Genomic DNA, 21,965 nt, shown 5'->3' on the forward strand with positions numbered 1-21,965 from the left:
CCGAATGTCTCCATCGTCCCCTTCCACCCTCAGTGGATGATAATATCAAGGAGTGTCCTCTTGCTCCTCTTCCACACTCTCCTCTTCCACCCTCAGTGGATGATAATCTGAACGAGTGTCTCCTTATCCCTCTTCCACCCTCTCCTCTTCCACCCTCAGTGGATGATAATCTGAAGGAGTGTCTCCTTGCTCCTCTTCCACCCTCTCCTCTTCCACCCTCAGTGGATGATAATCTGAACGAGTGTCTCCTTGCTCCTCTTCCACCCTCTTCTCTTCCACCCTCAGTGGATGATAATCTGAAGGAGTGTCTCCTTGCTCCTCTTCCACCCTCAGTGGATGATAATCTGAAGGAGTGTCTCCTTGCTCCTCTTCCACCCTCTCCTCTTCCACCCTCTCCTCTTCCACCCTCAGTGGATGATAATCTGAAGGAGTGTCTCCTTGCTCGTCTTCCACCCTCAGTGGATGATAATCTGAAGGAATGTCTCCTTGCTCCGCTTCCACCCTCTCCTCTTCCACCCTCAGTGGATGATAATCTGAAGGAGTGTCTCCTTGCTCCTCTTCCACCCTCTCCTCTTCCACCCTCAGTGGATGATAATCTGAAGACTCCTCCCTTAGCTACTCAGGAGGCTGAGGCGGAAAAACCACCGAAACCCAAGAGGTGGAGGGTGGATGAGGTGGAACAATCACCAAAACCCAAGAGGCGGAGGGCGGATGAGGTGGAACAATCGCCCAAGCCCAAGAGGCAGAGGGAGGCCGAGACACAATTACCCAAACCCAAGAGGCGGAGGGCGGATGAGGTGGAACAATCGCCCAAGCTCAAGAGGCAGAGGGAGGCCGAGACACAATTACCCAAACCCAAGAGGCGGAGGTTGAGTAAGCTGAGAACACGCCATTGCACTCAAGCCTGGGCAATAAGAATAAATCCGTGGGTCGAAAAAAAGAAAAAAATCAAAAAATAAAACAAAACCCACACTCCAAAAACAAACTAACAAAGAATAAATAAACAATATAAAAATAAAATAAATACTGCAGTCCTTATGTTATTGCTTTGTTTCAGTATCTGGTATGATTGCCTGAGGGACCTGAGGTTTTTAATTGTGGGGTTTTTTTTTTAATCTTTAGAAGTGGTTGGTTATGTAAAATATTATTATTATTATTATTATTTGAGACTGGGTTTTGCTCTGTCACCCAGGCAGGAGTGCAGTGGCTCGATCACAGCTCACTGCAGCCTCAACCTCCTGGGCTTCAAGCAATCCTCCTGCCTCAGCCTCCCAAGTAGCTGGGATCACAGATGTGTGCCACCACACCTGGCCAATGTTAAAAAATCCTTTAACTTTTTTGTAGAGATGCACTCCTGGACTCAAGCGATCCTCCTACTGGTCCCGACCACCAGCCTCTTTCTGATAAACATTTACACTGTTTATTATCTGATGCCATTTCTATCTTCTTCCTTGTCATCCAGACATCAAAGAATTAGGTTTCTTCAGGGTTTTCTTTTTCAAGTCCTCATTGTTAAAGATCACTCACATTAGGGCCAGACACCACGACTCATGCCTGTAATCCCAGCACTTTGGGAGGCCAAGGCGGGCAGAGCACTTGAGGTGGGGAGTTTGAGACCAGCCCGGCCAACTTGGTGAAACCCCACCTCTACTGAAAAACATACAAAAATTAGCTGGGCGTGATGGTGCATGCCTGTATCCCAGCCACTTGGGAGGCTGAGGCATGAGAATCGCTTGAACCCAGGAGGCAGAGGTTGTAGTGAGCCAAGATCACATCAGCACACTCTAGCCTGGGTGACAGAGCGAGACTCTGACTCAAAAAATAAATAAAATAAATATCACTTACATTAGATATACCCAAGGGGTGTTCTATAGAGAGTTGGAAGCAGTGGTTATTGCAACAGGGGCACGGAAGTCATCTGGCTATGCCAGGATGCCCAGGGGATACTCGGGGTGGATGGCATAGTGGTGCTGGGGACTCACCGCACAGGACGCTCTGATTGACGCACTGCCAGGAGTAGCGCTCTGTCTTGGGGCTGCAGCCGGCCTCCTCAGCTCGAGTGTAACAACAGTCGTGGCCATGGCAGCACCTGCGGATGTCACATGGGCAGGACAGCAGGTGGGTGAAGCTCTCTCCTGGCCCTCCTCTCTTGCCAGGACCATGGGTGACTGAAGACCCCCAGGGAGGCACAGCATCCTCTTATCTAAGTTTTTTTTGTTTTTTTTTAAGAGACAGGGTCTTTCTCTGTCGCCCAGGCTGGACTGCAGAGGCACAATCATAGTTCACAGCAGCCTTGAACTCCTGGGCTCAAGCGATCCTCCCACTTCAGTGTCCCAAGTAGCTGAGACTACAGGCACACGCCAGCATGCCCGGCTGGTTTTTTAATTTGTATTTCCTTTGAGACAGCGTATCTCTCTGTCGCTCAGGCTGGAGTGCAATGGCTCAATCAGCTCACTTTAGCCTTGAACTCCCGGGCTCAAGTGATACTGCCACCTCAACCTCCCAAGTATGCTACTACAGGAACACAAACTCCTTTTTTAAATTTTTTGTGGATATGGGGGTCTCACTATGTTGCCTAGGCTGGTCTCGAACTCCCAGGCTCAAGCAGTCCTCCTACCTCAGCCTCCCCAAATGCTGGGATTACAGGTGGGAGCTACTGTATGCCTGGCCTTATCTAAGCTGTTTCCCTGAAAATCCCCGACTTGGGTAATGATTCCATTGGCCCCACCATGCCCTGTCCTGCCTTCCTGGCTGTGCCCAAGCTTGGTCCCTGCCTGCCTGCCTGCCTCACTCTCTGGGTCTCGAGCTTCTGTGACACATGACTCCTCTCTCTTCCTGGAGTGATCCAAGCCCTGCCACTTCCTGACTTTGCCCACACTGTACCCTCTGCCTGGGGCAACTTCATGTCTGCCCATTGTCCCTTAGGCCTCAGCACAGGCACAAGCCCCTGCCTCCGGAGGTCATCCAGGCCTCACCAGGCTACACCCTCTCGTAAAATTGGATTCCCTCCCTTCAGGGCAGGTTTATAATGAAATCCTCCTCAGAGGCCAGGTGCGCTGACACCCATCTGTAATCCCAGCACTTTGGGAGGCTGAGGTGGGAGGATCACTTGAGGCCAGGGGGTCGAGACCAGCCTGGGCAACATAAGAGAGACTCTTGTCTCTATAACAAATTTAAAAATTAGCTCACCAGGCCAGGCTCAGTGGCTCATGCCTGTAATCCCAACACTTTGAGAGGCCGAGGCAGGTGGATCACGAGGTCAGGAGTTCGAGAGCAGCCTGATCAACACGGCGAAACCCTGTCTCTACTAAAAATACAAAATTAGCCAGGCATGGTGGCACGCACCTGTAATCCCAGCTACTCGGGAGGCTGAGGTAGGAGAATTGCTTGAACCCAGGAGGTGGAGGTTGCGGTGAGCCAAGATCATGCCATTGCAGTCCAGCCTGAGCAACAGAGCAAGACTCTGTCTCGAGACAATAAAAACACACAAAAAATTAACTCGCCAGGATGGCACATGCCTATAGTCCTAGCTACTTGGGAGGCTGAGGTGGGAGGATTCCCTTCAGCCCAGGAGTTTGAGGCTGCAGTGAGCCACTATGATTGTGCCACTGCACTCTAACCTGGGCAAAAGCGAGACCCCAGGCTAGAGTGCATGATTTTGGGTCACTGCAACCTCCACCTCCCAGGTTCAAGTGATTCTCCTGCCTCAGCCTCTTGAGTAGCTGGGACTACAGGCATGTGCCACCACGCCTGGGTGATTTTTGTATTTTTAGTAGAGACAGGGTTTAGTAGAGACCATGGTGAAACCCCGTCTCTATTAAACAAATCTCTACTAACCCCATCTCTACAAAAAACAGCTGGGCGTGGTAGTGCACACCTGTAATTCCAGCTACTTGGGAGGCTGAGGCACGAGAATCATTTGCATCTTGGAGGCAGAGTTTGCAGTGAGCTGACATCGCACCACTGCACTCCAGCCGGGATGACAGAGCAAGACCCTGTCTCAAAAAAAGGAAAAAGGAACAAACAACAGCAACGACAACAAAAAACCCTCTGTGTCAATCACAGCCTTCAAGCTAGGGGAGAGGCGGCCGAATTCTGCCCTCTGCTAACTAACTATAGCTTTGTGGAAATGGGTGAGTGGCATGCCCTTTTGAGCCTCAGGGCCCCATCTGTAAAATGGGCATAACCGTCATGCCCGTCTTTAAGAACAGCCTTGGGGGTAAATGAGTGGAACTCATGGAAAGATCTCAGCCCACAACCTTCCACAGAACAGGCGCTTCTCACACAGTAAGTAGCAGGAGTGCAGAGGCTGCAGGCATGAATCCAGCCAGACTGCCTGGGTTCAAGTCCCAGCTCCCACGTCTTGGTAACTATGTGGCCTCAGACAAGTTACTTAATATTTCTTTTTTTTTTTCTTTTCAGAAGGAGTTTTGCTCTGTCACCCAGGTTGGAGTGCAGTGGTGTGATCTCGGCTCATTGCAACCTCTGCCTCCCGGGTTCAAGCAATTCTCCTGCCTCAGCTTCCTGAGTAGCTGGAATTACAGGCACCTGCCACCACACAAAGCTAATTTTTGTATTTTTAGTAGAGACGGGGTTTCACCATGTTGGCCAGGATGATCTCGAACTCCTAACCTCATGATCCGCCTGCCTCAGCCTCCCAAAGTGCTGGGATTACAGGCGTGAGCCACCATGCCCAGCCAAATCTAGGGCCAGAACGTGGCTGCAGCATATAAAAAGAATTGAATTCCATACTTTTGTTAACCCTGTTTTTTGTTTGTTTGTAGTTGTTGCTGTTTTTGAGACAGAGTCTCGCTCTGTCGCCTAGGCTGGAGTGCAGTGGTGCAATCTCGGCTCACTGCAGACTCTGCCTCCCGGGTTCAAACTATTCTCCTGCCTCAGCCTCCCAAGTAGGTGGGACTACAGGTGCCCACCACCACACCCGGCTAATTTTTGTGTTTTATTAGAGACAGGGTTTCACCATATTGGCCAGGCTGGTCTGGAACTCCTGACCTTGTGATCCGCCCACCTCGGCCTCCCAAAGTGCTGGGATTACAGGCGTGAGCCACCACACCCAGCCCCTCTTTTGTTTTTGTTTTGCTTGCTTCTTAGGGTTGTTTTTCTATTTATGGTAAAGGCATTGGCTTTCCATTTGTAGCATCAATAGAATATTTCCTGTTTACAATAACCTTATGTCATAGTAAATGGTAAAGGGATTTAAAGCAGTGGTTTTCAGCTGCCAGAGGCCTGAGAGAGTTTGGGCATACTCTGTGTGATCGGGCAGAAGACCTGTGGGAAGTTTAGCAGAGGACAGGGCCAGGAAAGGTGATGGACAGTGGGGGTCTGTCCTGGTCACCAGGCCCCTGGGTCCTGCCCACCTGCTTGGAGCTCCCCACCCATCACACATGATGCTGCCAAGCCCTCTGGGTATTGTGGGCAAATACCTTAGGAGAGAAGCTGATGAACTTTGTTTCTTGAAATGCACAGATTCCTTGGACATCCCTGAGAGGTCAATCATGAAAGTCAACTTGGTTTTCTCCCCCTCATTTGGGTTCAGAATTTAAAGTCCACACACACAGGCAGTAAGATGATATAGATAAGGACATCATCACTCGGTTTCGGATGTTAAAATGTCTAGGTGGGTTAGGGGTGATTTGCGATCACACAACCTTGTGGCACAAAGAGGAATTCCCAGGCCAGAGGGAGACATTTTATTGCCATGTTATGATCTTATCATTGAGTTGAAAGGCAATCTTGTTTCATTTTGGATTCTTTCTTATGTTTATGTCTTCTAAGGGCACTTTGAATTTCCAAGCAAATAATAATTTTGAATTAGCTTTTAATCATTGACTTCTAGCACAGTTATATGATCAGAAACATGCTGTGTGATTTGATTGCTCTCAAATATATTGAGATTTGCTGGAACAAAATAAGTCAGGTTAATTTTTGTAAATGTACCATGCATGCTTAAAATGAATGTATCTACATTTGTTCCTGAGATACAGGTTGATGGACGGATGGCTACATGGATGTGATGGAGATGGTTTACTATCGGGACCTTCCGCATCCTGCTGATGTTTTGTTGCTTAGGATATGAATGGCTGAGCGGAGGCTGTAAAACCTGGCACCCTGCTTGGGTATGAGGTTCTTCCTGCCATCCTGCCATCATTTGTTTTTTATGTTTTGTCGCCAAAAGTGACCTTGAGGAACCCTGGGAGCTCAGGAAGGAAGGAGCGCCCAGAAGCAGGGACAGGGAGCTGGTTGGGGAGGACCAGAAATCAGGTTTGTGAAGGTTCCAGAGAGGACCTGTCCTTGCGAGGAGTGTGGGAGACTGAGATGGGGGAGGGGTCATTGGAATGATGCGGGCGCTACTTGGCGTTGTCCATTGTGAGGCACCACCGGGGTCATCAGGGATTGGTGGAGAGGGAGTATAAAGCCCCAGGGTTGCCAAGGGAGGGCCCAGACCGAAGAAGGTTTGGTGGATAGCAGAACCTTTTTGTCTCCCTCTAATTGCTCCTAAGCCTCACGCTCCCTTGCCCCGCGTGTCCTGTTGCTTCCCTGATCTTCTCCGTGACCTGTAGCTAAACCTTCCACCAGCGCTTGAGAACTTAATTTGAACCGGATCCTTTCCCAGACCCCTTTCTTCTTCTCCTCGTCCTCCTCCTCCACCTCCTCCAGGTGCCCAACAGCCCCCTTCTCCTCCTTTCCCTTCCCTTACTTCCCCCCTTCCCCTCCCCTTCCCCTCCCCCTCCCCTCCCCCTCCCCAACTAAGATCCGGCCCCGGTCCCCGTCCCCTTCCCTCCCCCCTGCCCTAAGCCACCTCCACCTCTGTCCTGGCCGCCTCAGGGCGCCCTGAAAGGACCAGGACATGCGGCTGCGGCTGCGGTGGTGGCTCCTCTTTTGGCTCCTGCTGGGATTTATCAGCCATCATCCCACCCCTGTGAGTAGACGCTGGACCCGCGGGGTTTCTTCCTTTTTACTGGGCTGTGTCACGCGGCATGAAATTACACAGCTCAGGCCTGTAATCCCAGCACTTTAGGGGGCCGAGGTGGGCAGATCACTCGAGTCCAGGAGTTGAAGAGTAGCCAGGGCATCATAGCGAAACCCCATCTCTACAAAAAATTCCAAAAAAGATTAGTTGGGCCTGGTGGTGCGTACCTGTTATCCCTGTTACTGGAGAGGCTGAGGTGGGAGGATCGCTTGGGCCCAGGAGCTGGACGTTGCAGTGAGCCGAGATGGCCCCGCTGCACTCTTGTCTCTAACAAACAAAATGGACCAAAACAAAGTGAAATGTCATTTGATTTGTGTCATCTGGTTTGATGACTTTTTTTTTTTTTTTTTTAGACAGAGTCTCACTCTGTCGCCCAGGCTGGAGTGCAGTGGCAAGATCTCGGCTCACTGCAACCTCCGCTTCCGGGGTTCAAGCAATTGTCCTGCCTCAGCCTCCTGAGTAGCTCAGATTACAATGCCTGGCTAATTTTTGTATTTTTAGTAGAGACGGGGTTTCACCATGTTCGCCAGGATGGTCTCCATCTCTTGACCTCGTGATCTGCCTGCCTCGGCCTCCCAGTGCTGGGATTACAGGCGTGAGCCACCGCGCCTGGCCAAAATATATAACCTTAAGTGTAAGTTTACTAACTTTGGAAAGTACATACACCAGCATAAACCAACCCCCTTTCAAGATCTACATTATTTTATTTATTCACTTATTTTTTTGAGACAGTTCCTCCCTTGTTGCCCAGGCTGGAGTGCAATGGGGCAATATCAGCTCACCGCAACCTCTGCTTCCCAGGTTCGAGCGATTCTCCTGCCTCAGCCTCCCGAGTGGCTGGGATTACAGACATGTGCCACCACTCCCAGCTAATTTTGTATTTTTAGTAGAGATAGGGTTTCTCCATGTTGGTCAGGCTGGTTTTGAACTCCCGACCTCAGGTGATCCGCCCGCCTCGGCCTCCCAAAGCGTTGGGATTACAGGCGTGAACCACCGTGCCCAGCCAAGATCTACACTATTATGTCACCCCAGAAAGTGAACTCTCACTCTTCCCAGCCAGTCTCTTTCTTATCATAGGTTAGCTTGCTTATTCTGGAATTTCGCGTATACAGATGCATGCCATGCCATAGGTACTCTTTTGTGTCTGCTTTGTTCTGCTCAACACCATGTTTCTGAAATCATTACCATTGTTGTATGGTTCTCTAACTCCATCATTTCCATTTCAGACTCAGCATATGCTGAGTTCAACCTGATGAAGGGCTATCTCTGTTTAATTCACCATCTTGAAAGAAACATTTAAAATTGAGATGTTTTCAAGAATATGTAGTTAAATCCTGAGGAATCGATGTAGAAATGTTATCACAAGCTGTCTGAACTTACTCAGGGGAAGTCTTCGTCTTCACTCACATAAGAGTCTAATGGAATTAATATCAACAATCTTAGAGAAATCCCACACTATTCATGCCATTTTCATGATCTCCGCCTTGGTAATTTTTTTTTGAGACAGAGTCTCGCTCTGTCACCCAGGCTGAAGTGCAGTGGTGCGATCTCGGCTCACTGCAACCTCTGCCTCCCGGGTTCAAGTGATTCTTCTACCTCAGCCTCCCAAGTAGCTGGAACTATAGGCGCGTGCCACCATGCCCTGCTAATTTTTTGTAATTTTAGTAGAGATGGGTTTCACCGTGTTAGCTAGGATGGTCTCAATCTCCTGATCTCATGGTCCACCCACCTCGGCTTCCCAAAGTGCTGGGATTGCAGGCGTGAGCCACCACGCCCGGCCCACCTTGTTAATTTTTAAGCACTAAAATTTGATACTTATTTGTGAATGAAGTAATCTCTTCATTGTATTTTTTTTTTTACTTATGCTGAGCTTTAAATGACAAAGATTCATATAATCCAAGAGAGAAGTATTATTTAGAGGGATTCTTTTACCATGTGATATATAATAAATGCACCCAATGTTATACATCAATTTAAAAAACAAGTAAATAACTTTAAAGAAAAGATAACTACTGGCCAGGTGCAGTGGCTCACACCTGTATTCCCAGCACTTTGGGAGGCCGAGGCAGGTGGATCATGAGGTCAGGAGTTGGAGACCAGCCTGGCCAAGATGGTGAAACCCTGTTTGTACTAAAAATACAAAAATTAGCCGAGTGCGGTGGCAGGCGCCTGTAATCCCAGTTACTCAGTAGCTGAGGCAGGAGAATCGCTTGAACCCGGGAGGCGGAGGTTGCAGTGAGCTGAGATCATGCCACTGCAATCTAGCCTGGGTGACAGAGCAAGACTTTGTCTCCAAACAAAAAGAAAAGATAATTACTTTATACTTAGCTTGTCTTAGCCATGAGTGACGGGCTGCATGTGGCCCAGGACAGTTTTGAATGCAGTTCAACACAAATTTGTAAACTTTCTTAAAACATTAGGAGATTTTGGCCAGGTACAGTGGCTCATGCCGGTAATCCCAGCACTTTGGGAGGCTGAGGCGGGCAGATTACCTGAGGTCAGGAGTTCGAGACCACCCTGGCCAACATGGCAAAACCCCATCTCCACAAAAAAGACAAAAATTTGCTGAGTGCATTGTCAGGCACCTGTACTCCCAGCTACTCAGGAGGCTGAGGCAGGAGAATCACTTGAACCTGAGAGGCAGAGGTTGCAGTGAGCCGAGACCATGCCACTGCACTCCAGCGTGGGTGACAGAGTGAGACCCCATCTCAAAAACAACACGAAAACAAAAACAAAAACAAAAACAAATGGCTGGGCACGGTGGCTCACACCTGTAATCCCAGCACTTTGGGAGGCCGAGGCAGGCAGATCGCCTGTCAGGAGTTCAAGGCCAGACTGGCCAACATGGTGAAACCTCATCTGTACTAAAAATACAAAAATTAGTCGGGCATGGTGGCAGAGACCTGTAATCTCAGCTACTCGGGAGGCTGAGGGAGGAGAATGGCTTGAGCCCAGGAGCTGGCGGTTGCAGTGAGCTGAGATTGCACCACTGCACTCCAGCCTGGGCGACTGAGTGGAGCGGAACTCTGTCTGCAAAAAAAAAAAAAAAAAAAAAAGAGTTTTTTTTTTAGATCATCAGCTATTGTTAGTGTTAGTGTATGTTATGTGTGGCTCAAGACAACTTTGCTTCTTTTAATATAGGCAGGGAAGTCAAAAGATTGGATATCCCTGCTTTATACCAAGAAAGACAGCACCCCACATTTGCAATGCCTAAAAACACTACCAGCCATCTGAAAAACATGAGACTTCTAACTTCTGTTCTTTTTTGTAGCAGTGGAATCCCACGGTGATATCTGAGGGATGTGGTTACCTTTTGGAGGAGGTTGACGGTTTCTACGGATGATTCTTTCTGAGTGAAATATTGTCGGTGTCATTGACCTTTTCATTATTTCAACTATTATTATTCCAGGTTATCAATACTCTGGCTGTCTATCGTCATCGTGAGACTGACTTTTGTGGAGGAGTTCGAGACCACCCTGGCCAACATGGCAAAACCCCATCTCCACAAAAATTGGATAATTTGATAATTATCATTATTGGGTTTCTGAGACCTTACACATTTACCATTCTCTTCTGCACAAATTACCTTTGTGTGAGTATACTAACTTTCTGTAGAGGTATACTTGTAATCACAAATAAGAATAAATTATATAAAACAATTCACATTTCTGGACTTCATTATGAATATGTGGTTTTACCCAAACAATCAGGGAAATGATTTATTAGCATAAGAATTATGAAAATGTCTGCCATTTACATTATGAAAATTAAATAGGTCAGTGTTTGTTTAATAGAATGTCAACAGAGCTTTTGGTCAAAAATAAGTTTTTTTAACCTTTGTGCTATTTATCACAAATGGAGTATGAGGTTTCGTCACTTAAATAGGAAATTCTTTCTAAACTCTTCTGCTTTATAGTTCTATCGTATGGGTGGAAGGAAAGCTTCCAATCTCCTCTCTGAAGATTCACTGCAGAAATGAGCTGACAACAGACAGCTTAACAGGAGAAGAAAAACATAGAACAGGCATAAACATGGGAACCAGCTGAAAAATGAGACTGCTAGAAGGGCCAGATGGTTGATGCTTAAAGAGCACCCTCTTGTGAGGGGAGAGGGAGATAGATGGAGATGTAGGCCATTTAGAGGGGCAGCAAATGATTTTTAGGGGAAATGAAAGAGGCCAAGGAACAAACAATTGGCCTGAGACAAAGTTCCTCTGAGGTCATAGGGACGAGGTGACAAACTGCCGGAAGGTGAAGGGCAGAACTGCACTGCGTCTCATGATGCAGAGAAAGCCCCAGAGAATCTCTTAGAACTGCCCTCCAAGAGAATCAATGAAAAGTGTGTCTGGGCAGGGTAATTTTGAATGACATCATTCAAAGTGCATGTTCCCACTTGCAACTGGAGAGAGATCAGTATGTCAAAAGTCTGTACTTGGTAAGAATTTGGCTGCTAAGTTGTGCCATAATTTGTCTTTTGAGCCTTTTTTCCTTTGGGTAAGTTGAGCTCTACATTTTGTCTTGCCATTCATGACAGTAAAAATGTGGTCGTCTGGGGGCTGAACCTCCTTCTGAACAATGATCCAAGATAAAAGTACTAATACCACAATGCTTTTTTATATTCAAGGGAAGAGGAAGTATGTTTCAGTTTTACCACCTAGATAATTACACGTCATTTGGCACTGCCTTTCAAGATATGTAGAAAACAGAAAATATATGAGTTATGAAGATATCTAGGCACATTTAACATTCTCTATGCCACTTAGTCCTGAACAGAGAATTTTCGGTATAAATTGGAGGAAGCTTTTGTTTTTTTTTTTCTTTTCTTTTCTCACCCCCGAGACGAGTCTCCCTCTGTTGCCCAGGCTGGAGTATAATGGTGTGATCTCGACTCACTGCAACCTCCACCTCCTGGCTTCAAGCGATTCCCCTGCCTCAGCCTCTCAAGTAGCTGGGATTACAGGTGCCCACCACCATGCCCAGCTAATTTTTGTATTTTTAGTAGAGTCGGGGTTTTACCATGTTGGCCAGGCTAGTCTCAAAACCCGACCTCAAATGATCCACCCGCCTCAGCCTCCCAAAGTGCTGGGATTACAAGCGTGAGCCACCACGTGAGCCAGGGGAAGTTGTTAAATTTACCACTTTTTAACAATTCCATTTAGGAAAGTTCAGTTGAGCTGTTGGACTTGGACAACTTCGCACCTCTCATCTTTGTCCTTGTCATCTAGTCATCTATACCATTACCTCCTAAGCAGGGACATCATGGGTGCCATGAAGCATTCATGTGTGATGGCATTTCTTTGCTTGTCATTTCTTCATGTGTTTAACATTTCTCCTAGCTCCAAACTGGGCCAGCTACCTTTCCTATGAAATCTAGCAGTAGTTGTGGGATTGACGTGGTTGCTCATTTCATCTTTTTAGATTACCCATTGTTTCTCTCAAAATCCTAGTACATGATTTTTTTTTTTTATCCTATGTGCAGAAATCAGGAAAAAACAAATTCTACAAAGAATTTGAAAGATACTATTTCAGGCCAGGTGTGGTGGCTCATGCCTGTAATCCCAGCACTTTGGGAGGCTGAGGCAGATGGATCACTTGAGGTCAGGAGTTCAAGACCAGATGGGCCAACATGGTGAAACCCCATCTCTACTGAAAAGACAAAAATTAACCAGGCATGGTAGCAGGCACCTGTAATCCCAGCTACTTGGGAGGCCAAGGCACAAGAATCACTTGAATCTGGGAGGTGGAGGTTGCCGTGAGCCAAGGTAGCGCCACTGCACTTCAGCATGGTTGAGAGTGACACTCCATCTCAAGAAAAAAGTCATTTCAATGACTACCTCAGGAGATTCATAGGTATCTGACCCACATCTGAGATGGGATTTGCATTGCATTTTCGCTATGATGAGAACAAATATTTAATATCTTAGAAGATTAAAAGCATACTGTGATAATATGGAAATCTTGGTGGGAATTCAGTCATTAGTGAGAATGTTTTGCATTAAGTTCAAACCAGCCTCAACGAAGCTGATGTGAGGGAAGGGAAAGTGAACTCTGAGTAGAGCAGGGACAGAAGGAAGATGCTCCAGTGCAGATCAGGAAGGAGCAGGGGGTGAAATGTTACAAATTCTAGAACTCAGAGAGCTGAAGGTAATTACTTCCTTTTCAAGTTGTGAAACACGTTAACCTGTGGTAAAATACTTATAAGATGATAGTAACCATCTAACCATGTTGAAGTGTACAGTTCAGTTGTGTGAAGTATATTCATGTCTTTTTTTTTTTTTTTTTTTTTTGAGACGGAGTCTCACTCTGTCACCAGGCTGGAGTGCAGTGGTGAGATCTTGGCTCACTGCAACCTCTGCCTCCTGGGTTCAAGCAGTTCTCCTGCCTCAGCCTCCCGAGTAGCTGGGACTACAGGCGTGCATCACCATGCTCAGCTAATTTTTGTATTTTTAGTAGAGATGGAGTTTCACCATGTTGCCCAGGATGGTCTCCATCTCTTGACCTTGTGATTCACCCGCCTCGGCCTCCCAAAGTGCTGGGATTACAGGAGTGAGCCACCGTGCCAGCCTCATGTCATTCTTGTGTGTGTGTGTGTGTGTGTGACAGAGTCTCATTCTGTCGCTCAGGCTGGAGTGCAGTGGTGTGATCTCGGCTCACTGCAACCTCCGCCTCCCAGCTTCAAACGGTTCTCTGCCTCAGCCTCCCGAGTAGCTCGGATTACGGGCGCCCGCTGCCATGCCCAGCTAATTTTTGTATTTTTAGTAGAGACGGGGTTTCACCATCTTGGCCAGGCTGGTCTTGAACTCCTGACCCCGTGATCCACCTGCCTTGGCCTCCCAAAGTACTGGGATTATACGCATGAGCCACCGTGCCCAGCCGTCATTCTTATATTATTATTTCCTAGGTGTCTTTCCTGAAGACTATCTTCTGTTCTCGAAATGGACATGATGGATCCACGGATGTACAGCAGAGAGCCTGGAGGTCCAACCGACGTAGACAGGAAGGTATGGCTCTCTTGGAGTCCCCATAGTGTGGAAATGAGTTTGCCCTGGAAAGGGAAAGAACAGCTTCTTGCCCTCAGGTTTCTCACCTTCTCTTCTCCTCACTCTCACCAAGGGCTGAGGTCCATTTGTATGCACACAAAGAAAAGAGTTTCTTCCTTTCCAGGAAATAAAATTGGCCTGAAAGACGTCATTACTCCATGGAGACATGTGGAAAGAAAATTTAGAGCGAAAATCCATAAGAGGAAGGTGACAACGAAAATCAACCATCATGACAAAATCAATGGAAAGAGGAAGACCGCCAGAAAACAGTAAGATGTGCCTTGACACAAATACTGTTGTATGAACCATGTGCCAATCAAAGTAGACAACTGTAAAGTCCTTGAGAATATTTTCTACAATATTTGTGGCACATTCAGTGGGTTCAAAATTGAGTTTGTCCTTTCTGCTTCATTAGTTTAAGCTGTATAATTCCTTTCCCTTCCTACATTCTTGTTTGTCATTTTTTCGGGGGAAGAGGAGTTGCTAGTACTGGCATTGGTTTTCCTTTCTCTGTCTTTTTTTTTTTTTTTTTTTTCCTGAGATGGAGCTTTGCTGTTGTTGCCCAGGCTGTAGTGCAATGGCACAATCTCAGCTCACTGCCTTTTGGGTTCAAGCAATTCTCCTGCCTCAGCCTCCCAAGTAGCTGGGATTACAGGTGCCCACCACCACGCCCAGCTAATTTTTGTATTTTTACTAGAGATGGGGTTTCACCATGTTGTCCAGGCTGGTCTCGAACTTCTGACCTCAGGTAATCCACCTGCCTCAGCCTCCCAAAGTGCTGGGATTAGAGGCGTGAGCCACCACAGCCAGCCTTTTTTTTTTTTTTTTTAATTTTGAGATAGAGTTTCCCTCTGTCGCCCAGGCTGGAGTGCTATGGTACAATCTTGGCTCACTGCAACCTCTGCCTCCCAGTTTGAAGCAATTCTGCCTCAGCTTCCCGAGTAGCTTGGATTACAGGTGTGTGCCACCACATTTGGCCAAATTTTTTTTTTTTTTTTTTTGAGACAGAGTCTCACTCTGTCACCCAGGCTAGAGTGCAGTGGCATGATCTTGGCTCGCTGCAACCTCCACCTCCAAGGTTCAAGCGATTCTTATCCCTCAGCCTCTTGAGTAGCTGGGACTACAGGCATATGCCACCATGCCCGGATAATTTTTGTATTTTTAGTAGAGGCGGGGTTTCACCATATTGGCCAAGCTGGTCTAGAACTCCTGACATCATGATCCGCACACCTCGGCCTCCCAATGTGCTGGGATTACAGGCATGAGCCACCGTGCCCAGCCCAATTTTTGTAATTTTAGTAGAGACAGGGGTTCACCATGTTGGCCAGGCTAGTCTTGAACTCCTGACCTCAGGTGATCTGCCTACCTCAGCCTCCCAGTGTGAGCCACCACACCCAGCCTGGATTGTTGAATTCAATGCTTGGGTCACCTCCAGATTCATTTTCACAGTCTTTCATGTTTTGGTCATATTACATTGTATTTTGCTGCCATATGACTGATCTTTTTTTGTTAAATGTGAGATACTTGTTAAAAATATTTAGCAATGAATTGAGGCCTAGTAGCATGTTATCTTGCTGCAGAAGAGATGGGAGTCTGCTTCTGGGGGATGGTCAGGGGTCCTCCATACAGGCTGCAATTGAGGTCGTCGGTGCAGGCTCAGTCCCTACAAAGGCCAGGGTATTTCCTGTCCACCTCTATTCTGATGCATGACTCTTCTGGGTCTCAACCAGAGCCAGTGGACTTCAGTATGGGTCGCTTTCATTGGCAGACCCTCAATCCACTTGTTTTCCATCTAATCCCACGCATGTGTGCAAAAGCTGCTGTGCTTCTTTGCATCTCAGTAGTTCCTTCTGGAATTCAGCAATGAAACTCAGGGAAATGGGTTCCAAATGCGAGGCTGACTTTTGTCCTGGGTTTCCTTCTCCTCCATCTTCACCTCATGTCTGTTTACTGCCATGTTAGGAATTTGATGTATTCAATCATGGGTTTCATATTCTGTTTGGTGTCCCCCATTGTTCTCATCGGAGATCAGAAGCTTCAGATGCACTTATGTCAACTCAAGAGTAGAATGCTTCCTTAGCTTCCCTCCAGAGTCAGGTTTTGTGTTTCTAGTTCCCAAGTGCACAGCAGGAGTAGTGATGTCCTCACTGGCTTCTCATTTGCATTAAACTGTGAGCTTCTGTAGCGTGGGGACAGGACCCTGCTCCCATTGCATTCTCAGCACCTCACCACACACTCCTTGTTTGAGGCCACTCCAGACAGCATGTGCTGAAGAATGCCCTGTGGTCAGAAACAAGTTCATTAACTTTCTCTTTGAAGTGTTTTCGTCCCTGTTTCCTAGCGTTCTGGGAATTTTTCACATCCTTCCTATAAAACCAAGTATCAGGTGAGATCCTCAGGATCAGGACCATGAATCAAGTGGTGTGAGGGAAACACAGCAAACTTACCCTTTTTAGGCCGTTTCCTTTTTCTGCCCTCAATCTCTGTGAACTGAACCTTGTTAAAGTCAGTCAACACCAGGGTGGATGGTTTGCCGTTGTCACGTATTTTCAGGACATAACACCCTGACTTAGGAGCCATTCCGATCATTTGTAATTCAATAGATGCCCCCAGCATTCAGATTGCCTTTTCTGTCAACCAGGATCTTTAAAGTCGATGACAAGAGTTCCAGTCCTGAATCATGGCAAAGTGCAGTAGTGAACTGCGGGGTTAATGACACCATATTCTGGAACGATCTCTCTATGGCTGATGGTCTCAGTTCCGGCATCAGCCTCTGACTGAGAATCAGGTCTCACACAGGAGGAGTCAGATGAGGAGCAATCCTCTGCTTCCGATGGAGTTAGTTGTGATGAATTGGTGAGGTCTGGTTTTTCACACTGAACTAAAATGAGCTTTCGCTGTGTCAAGCACAAGACTGACCCCAGAGACACACATAGTGCACCTCATAGAAGCTTTTAATAGTCTTTATATTTACTAAAGAATAGGACTAACTATGGAACTATGAAGATGAGCTGGAAATGACAGGTGACTTGCCAGCAGGCCAGAGTGTGACTTTTTTTTGTCCCTCAATGGGAGGTGTCCATTCTCCCTTTGGTTGTGAGAATCAGTTGGTTCATTTGTGGAAAGGTTGCAGGGGGGATCTTTGAATCACAGCCTTCAGATGCCAGAAGGGCAGAGGGAATCCCACACGGGCTGGTGGATCATGTGTGTGCATTTCTCTCCCTTCTAATCTGAGGAAACTAAGCATGAAAGAATGTGAGCATGCAGAAAAGGAGAGGCAGGTATCAGAGGCAGAGGAAAATGGGAAATTGGATATGAAAGAAATACACACCTAGAAGTGAGTTCAGAAACTGAACCCCACCCTCCTGGGAAACGCCCATTGGAGTGTTGTTTTTAACCTCTGTACAATGCTTAGACCCAGTAAATGCAGAAATAGAAACAAATGGTCAGAAGACATATCGTGAGAGAGAGAGAGAGTTCACAAAACAGAAAACAAAGTACCTTAATATTTACCAGTGACCAAAAGATGTGAAGCAGCAAAACGTCTCCTGACCCCATTGCCAGCTAGACTGTGTGGAAGCTCGGTTCATACCAGCCATTCTAGGGGTGGGGTGAGTTGTTGTCATCCTTAGGAAAGTGTGTTGTTGTAGGATCAACCACATCCTTCAAAAGGACTATGCCTGTTTATAAGCCCAGCTGTTTCTGCCCTGTGAAACACGGTAAGGATATTAATACAAAGAGAATACAGCTTTATGATAAAAGATGCTCAATGAAGGATGAATTAGGGATATACTGAGAATGGGGAAGGAAACTATCATCTCCGAAGTCAGCAGGCAGTAAGCAAGAGGAGGAATCAATATAGCAACAGTTTGGATCAGACCATACAGTTTTTTTGTTTTTGTTTTTGTTTTTGTTTTTCTGAGATGGAGTCTCGCTGTGTCACCCAGGCTGGAGTGCAATGACGTGATCTTGGCTCACTGCAACCTCCGCCTCCCAGGTTCAAGTGATTCCCCTGCCTCAGCCTCCCGAGTAGCTGGGATTACAGGTGCCTGCCACCACGCCCGGCTAATCTTTTGTATTTTTAGTAGAGATGGGGTTTCACCTTATTAGCCAGGATGGTCTCAATCTCCTGACCTCGTGATCCATCCGCCTCGCCCTCCCAGAGTGCTGGGACTACAGGCGTCAGCCACCGCGACCGGCTCAGACTGTACTCTTATAGCCATCTGAAATACGTTTTCTAGGTAGAGATAGATTGTGTAAGGGTACAGTTGTGAGGATAACAGAAACATGGCAGATTATTTAAAATCATCCTGAAAGTGGTGCTTTATCTGATGAAAGTGATTGTAATCCATAGGAAAATGTTTCAACGTGCGCAAGAGTTGCGGCGGCGGGCAGAGGACTACCACAAATGCAAAGTAAGGAGCTTCCTCCCCGCAGTTGCAGGATAGTTCAGTGCTGATGCAGATGATGCCACGGCTCTTAGACTCTCTCAACATTCAATTTCTCATGTGTTGGCTTTTTCAGATCCCCCCTCCTGCAAGAAAGCCTCTTTGCAACCGGGTAAGTTTGTTTGTTTTCCTTGCTTTTGAACATAGTCTGCCAGGTCAGGACATGGATACATTTTTCTCCCTACAGCTCTGTGCTCAAGCCCTGCAGAGGGAGATGGCAGAGAGAAAGGCTGCCTACAAGCATCACAGTCCCATCCCTGTTGGTAACCGTGTTGTGCAAAAACACCTTCATCCCCACCCAGTGGGGCCCCTGATCTAATATTCAAAGTGTCAGAGGTTCCATATTTGTAATAGCAAATGGGCCCTGACTGTAAATTAGTGAAGAGTGAATGTAACTTATTACCCACAGGGACAATTCCAAATGAAGGCCTTAAATGATGCTCAGCTAAGCTGGTTCTTGTGTGGCCTCTGTACCTTCAAAAGCTGCCGAGTCCTATGATTACACGTGATGGGACTTGTACACTTGAAGTGAAACACAGTTTTAAAACTTGCTTTGTTTAGAATTCCCACCTCATTTTTCCATGGACAAAAGTATTCTTTATGTCCTAGTGCACTTACAATTTGGTATTACCTGGGAGTGAAAAGAAATATTACAGCCATGCCTAACTGACTTCTTGAGGTAAGATTGTTCTGTCAGAAAACCCTCTCCCAGTTCCCCTGCAGCTCTTCAGGAATCCACATCTCTCCAGAGCTCTTTGTTCTCATGGGTGGCACCTCCAGAGTGAAGAAGATCCTTTGTCAAGAAGGGAAACAGAGGGGAAATGAGAGGGGCCTGCAGGCAGAGCTGGAATCAACTTCCACTCTGCCTCTTGCAAGCTGTGTGACCCTGGGCACAATTTCTCCTTCCTCTGGAAACCTCTGTTTTCTTAGATTTGGAGCAGGGTGGTCACACTGACCTTGCAGAGTTCTGAGAATCAGAGACAGAACATAAAAGGCCTGGAAAACATTCTCCAAAAAGAAGCTGCAACATGTGTGGACAATGGGCTTTTCATGCCTCTCTTACTGTCTGTTGACCTGGTGCAAGAAATATGCTCTGGTGATGGCTGTGAGGGAGGAATGAGGATAGACATAGACACTCCTGTGTCTCAAACATGCTTCTTTATTACTCTGTTATGACTCTGTCTTCCCTGGGGCAGGACCCCAGCCTGCCTACATTTGCAGACAGACACAGTGGCATGTGGAGACAACAGTGTGTCCCAATGACTTTTCTTTACCCCCCAGCTGTCAGCAGTACTCAGTGGAAGGGTGATATTATGACAGTGATACTGCTATTTTGAAACCTGGAGGATGGAAAGGTGCAAAAATCTATCACCAGCAACAGAAGGTGCAGACCGTGTTGGTGGCAGTAATTTTGTCCATCAAATGAATATGTGTGAAAACATTCCCTTCTTCGGCCCTACAGGTCAGAATGGCGGCAGCGGAGCATCGTCATTCTTCAGGATTGCCCTACTGGCCCTACCTCACAGCTGAAACTTTAAAAAACAGGATGGGCCGCCAGCCACCTCCTCCGACTCAACAACGTTCTATAACGGATAACTCCCTGAGCCTCAAGACACCTCCTGAATGTCTCCATCGTCCCCTTCCACCCTCAGTGGATGATAATATCAAGGAGTGTCCTCTTGCTCCTCTTCCACACTCTCCTCTTCCACCCTCAGTGGATGATAATCTGAAGGAATGTCTCCTTATCCCTCTTCCACCCTCTCCTCTTCCACCCTCAGTGGATGATAATCTGAAGGAGTGTCTCCTTGCTCCTCTTCCACCCTCTCCTCTTCCACCCTCAGTGGATGATAATCTGAACGAGTGTCTCCTTGCTCCTCTTCCACCCTCAGTGGATGATAATCTGAAGGAGTGTCTCCTTGCTCCTCTTCCACCCTCTCCTCTTCCACCCTCAGTGGATGATAATCTGAAGGAGTGTCTCCTTGCTCCTCTTCCACCCTCAGTGGATGATAATCTGAAGGAGTGTCTCCTTGCTCCTCTTCCACCCTCAGTGGATGATAATCTGAAGGAGTGTCTCCTTGCTCCTCTTCCACCCTCTCCTCTTCCACCCTCAGTGGATGATAATCTGAAGGAGTGTCTCCTTGCTGCTCTTCCACCCTCAGTGGATGATAATCTGAAGGAGTGTCTCCTTGCTCCTCTTCCACCCTCTCCTCTTCCACCCTCAGTGGATGATAATCTGAAGGAGTGTCTCCTTGCTCCTCTTCCACCCTCTCCTCTTCCACCCTCAGTGGATGATAATCTGAAGACTCCTCCCTTAGCTACTCAGGAGGCTGAGGCGGAAAAACCACCCAAACCCAAGAGGTGGAGGGTGGATGAGGTGGAACAATCACCAAAACCCAAGAGGCGGAGGGCGGATGAGGTGAAACAATCGCCCAAGCCCAAGAGGCAGAGGGAGGCCGAGACACAATTACCCAAACCCAAGAGGCGGAGGGCGGATGAGGTGGAACAATCGCCCAAGCCCAAGAGGCAGAGGGAGGCCGAGACACAATTACCCAAACCCAAGAGGCGGAGGTTGAGTAAGCTGAGAACACGCCATTGCACTCAAGCCTGGGCAATAAGAATAAATCCGTGGGTCGAAAAAAAGAAAAAAATCAAAAAATAAAACAAAACCCACACTCCAAAAACAAACTAACAAGGAATAAATAAATAATATAAAAATAAAATAAATACTGCAGTCCTTATGTTATTGCTTTGTTTCAGTATCTGGTATGATTGCCTGAGGGACCTGAGGTTTTTAATTAATTGTAGGGTTTTTTTTTTAATCTTTAGAAGTGGTTGGTTATGTAAAATATTATTATTATTATTTTTTTTTTTTTTTTTGAGACTGGGTTTTGCTCTGTCACCCAGACAGGAGTGCAGTGGCTCGATCACAGCTCACTGCAGCCTCAACCTCCTGGGCTTCAAGCAATCCTCCTGCCTCAGCCTCCCAAGTAGCTGGGATCACAGATGTGTGCCACCACACCTGGCCAATGTTAAAAAATCCTTTAACTTTTTGTAGAGATGCACTCCTGGACTCAAGCGATCCTCCTACTGGTCCCGACCACCAGCCTCTTTCTGATAAACATTTACACTGTTTATTATCTGATGCCATTTCTATCTTCTTCCTTGTCATCCAGACATCAAAGAATTAGGTTTCTTCAGGGTTTTCTTTTTCAAGTCCTCATTGTTAAAGATCACTCACATTAGGGCCAGACACCACGACTCATGCCTGTAATCCCAGCACTTTGGGAGGCCAAGGCGGGCAGAGCACTTGAGGTGGGGAGTTTGAGACCAGCCCGGCCAACTTGGTGAAACCCCACCTCTACTGAAAAACATACAAAAATTAGCTGGGCGTGATGGTGCATGCCTGTATCCCAGCCACTTGGGAGGCTGAGGCATGAGAATCGCTTGAACCCAGGAGGCAGAGGTTGTAGTGAGCCAAGATCACATCAGC

At 47.1% G+C, this 21,965-nt stretch overlaps 1 protein-coding gene across 1 annotated transcript; it reads left to right on the forward strand.

Moving 5' to 3' along the window:
* The first annotated feature begins 979 nt into the window (after positions 1 to 979).
* On the forward strand, positions 980 to 21,250 carry LOC129137436 (nuclear pore complex-interacting protein family member B15-like). Its single transcript, XM_063797029.1, has 8 exons — positions 980 to 6,279; positions 6,844 to 6,937; positions 10,398 to 10,580; positions 13,889 to 13,988; positions 14,152 to 14,296; positions 18,382 to 18,442; positions 18,552 to 18,587; positions 19,938 to 21,250. Exons 2-8 carry the CDS (start codon positions 6,866 to 6,868, stop codon positions 21,132 to 21,134), a joined length of 1,794 nt encoding a protein of 597 aa, XP_063653099.1. The 5' UTR covers positions 980 to 6,279; positions 6,844 to 6,865; the 3' UTR covers positions 21,135 to 21,250.
* The last annotated feature ends 715 nt before the right edge of the window (positions 21,251 to 21,965 follow it).

Source organism: Pan troglodytes, chromosome 18 (genome assembly GCF_028858775.2).
Source record: "Pan troglodytes isolate AG18354 chromosome 18, NHGRI_mPanTro3-v2.0_pri, whole genome shotgun sequence".
Classification (NCBI taxonomy): Eukaryota; Metazoa; Chordata; class Mammalia; order Primates; family Hominidae; genus Pan; species Pan troglodytes.

Excerpts from the sequence above, each read along its gene's own strand:
- LOC129137436 (XM_063797029.1), top strand. The coding sequence starts at position 6,866 with ATGCGGCTGCGGCTGCGGTGGTGGCTCCTCTTTTGGCTCCTGCTGGGA. Across the intron at positions 18,443-18,551 it reads AGGACTACCACAAATGCAAA|ATCCCCCCTCCTGCAAGAAA; the intron begins GTAAGGAGCTTC and ends TGGCTTTTTCAG. Across the intron at positions 18,588-19,937 it reads GAAAGCCTCTTTGCAACCGG|GTCAGAATGGCGGCAGCGGA; the intron begins GTAAGTTTGTTT and ends TCGGCCCTACAG.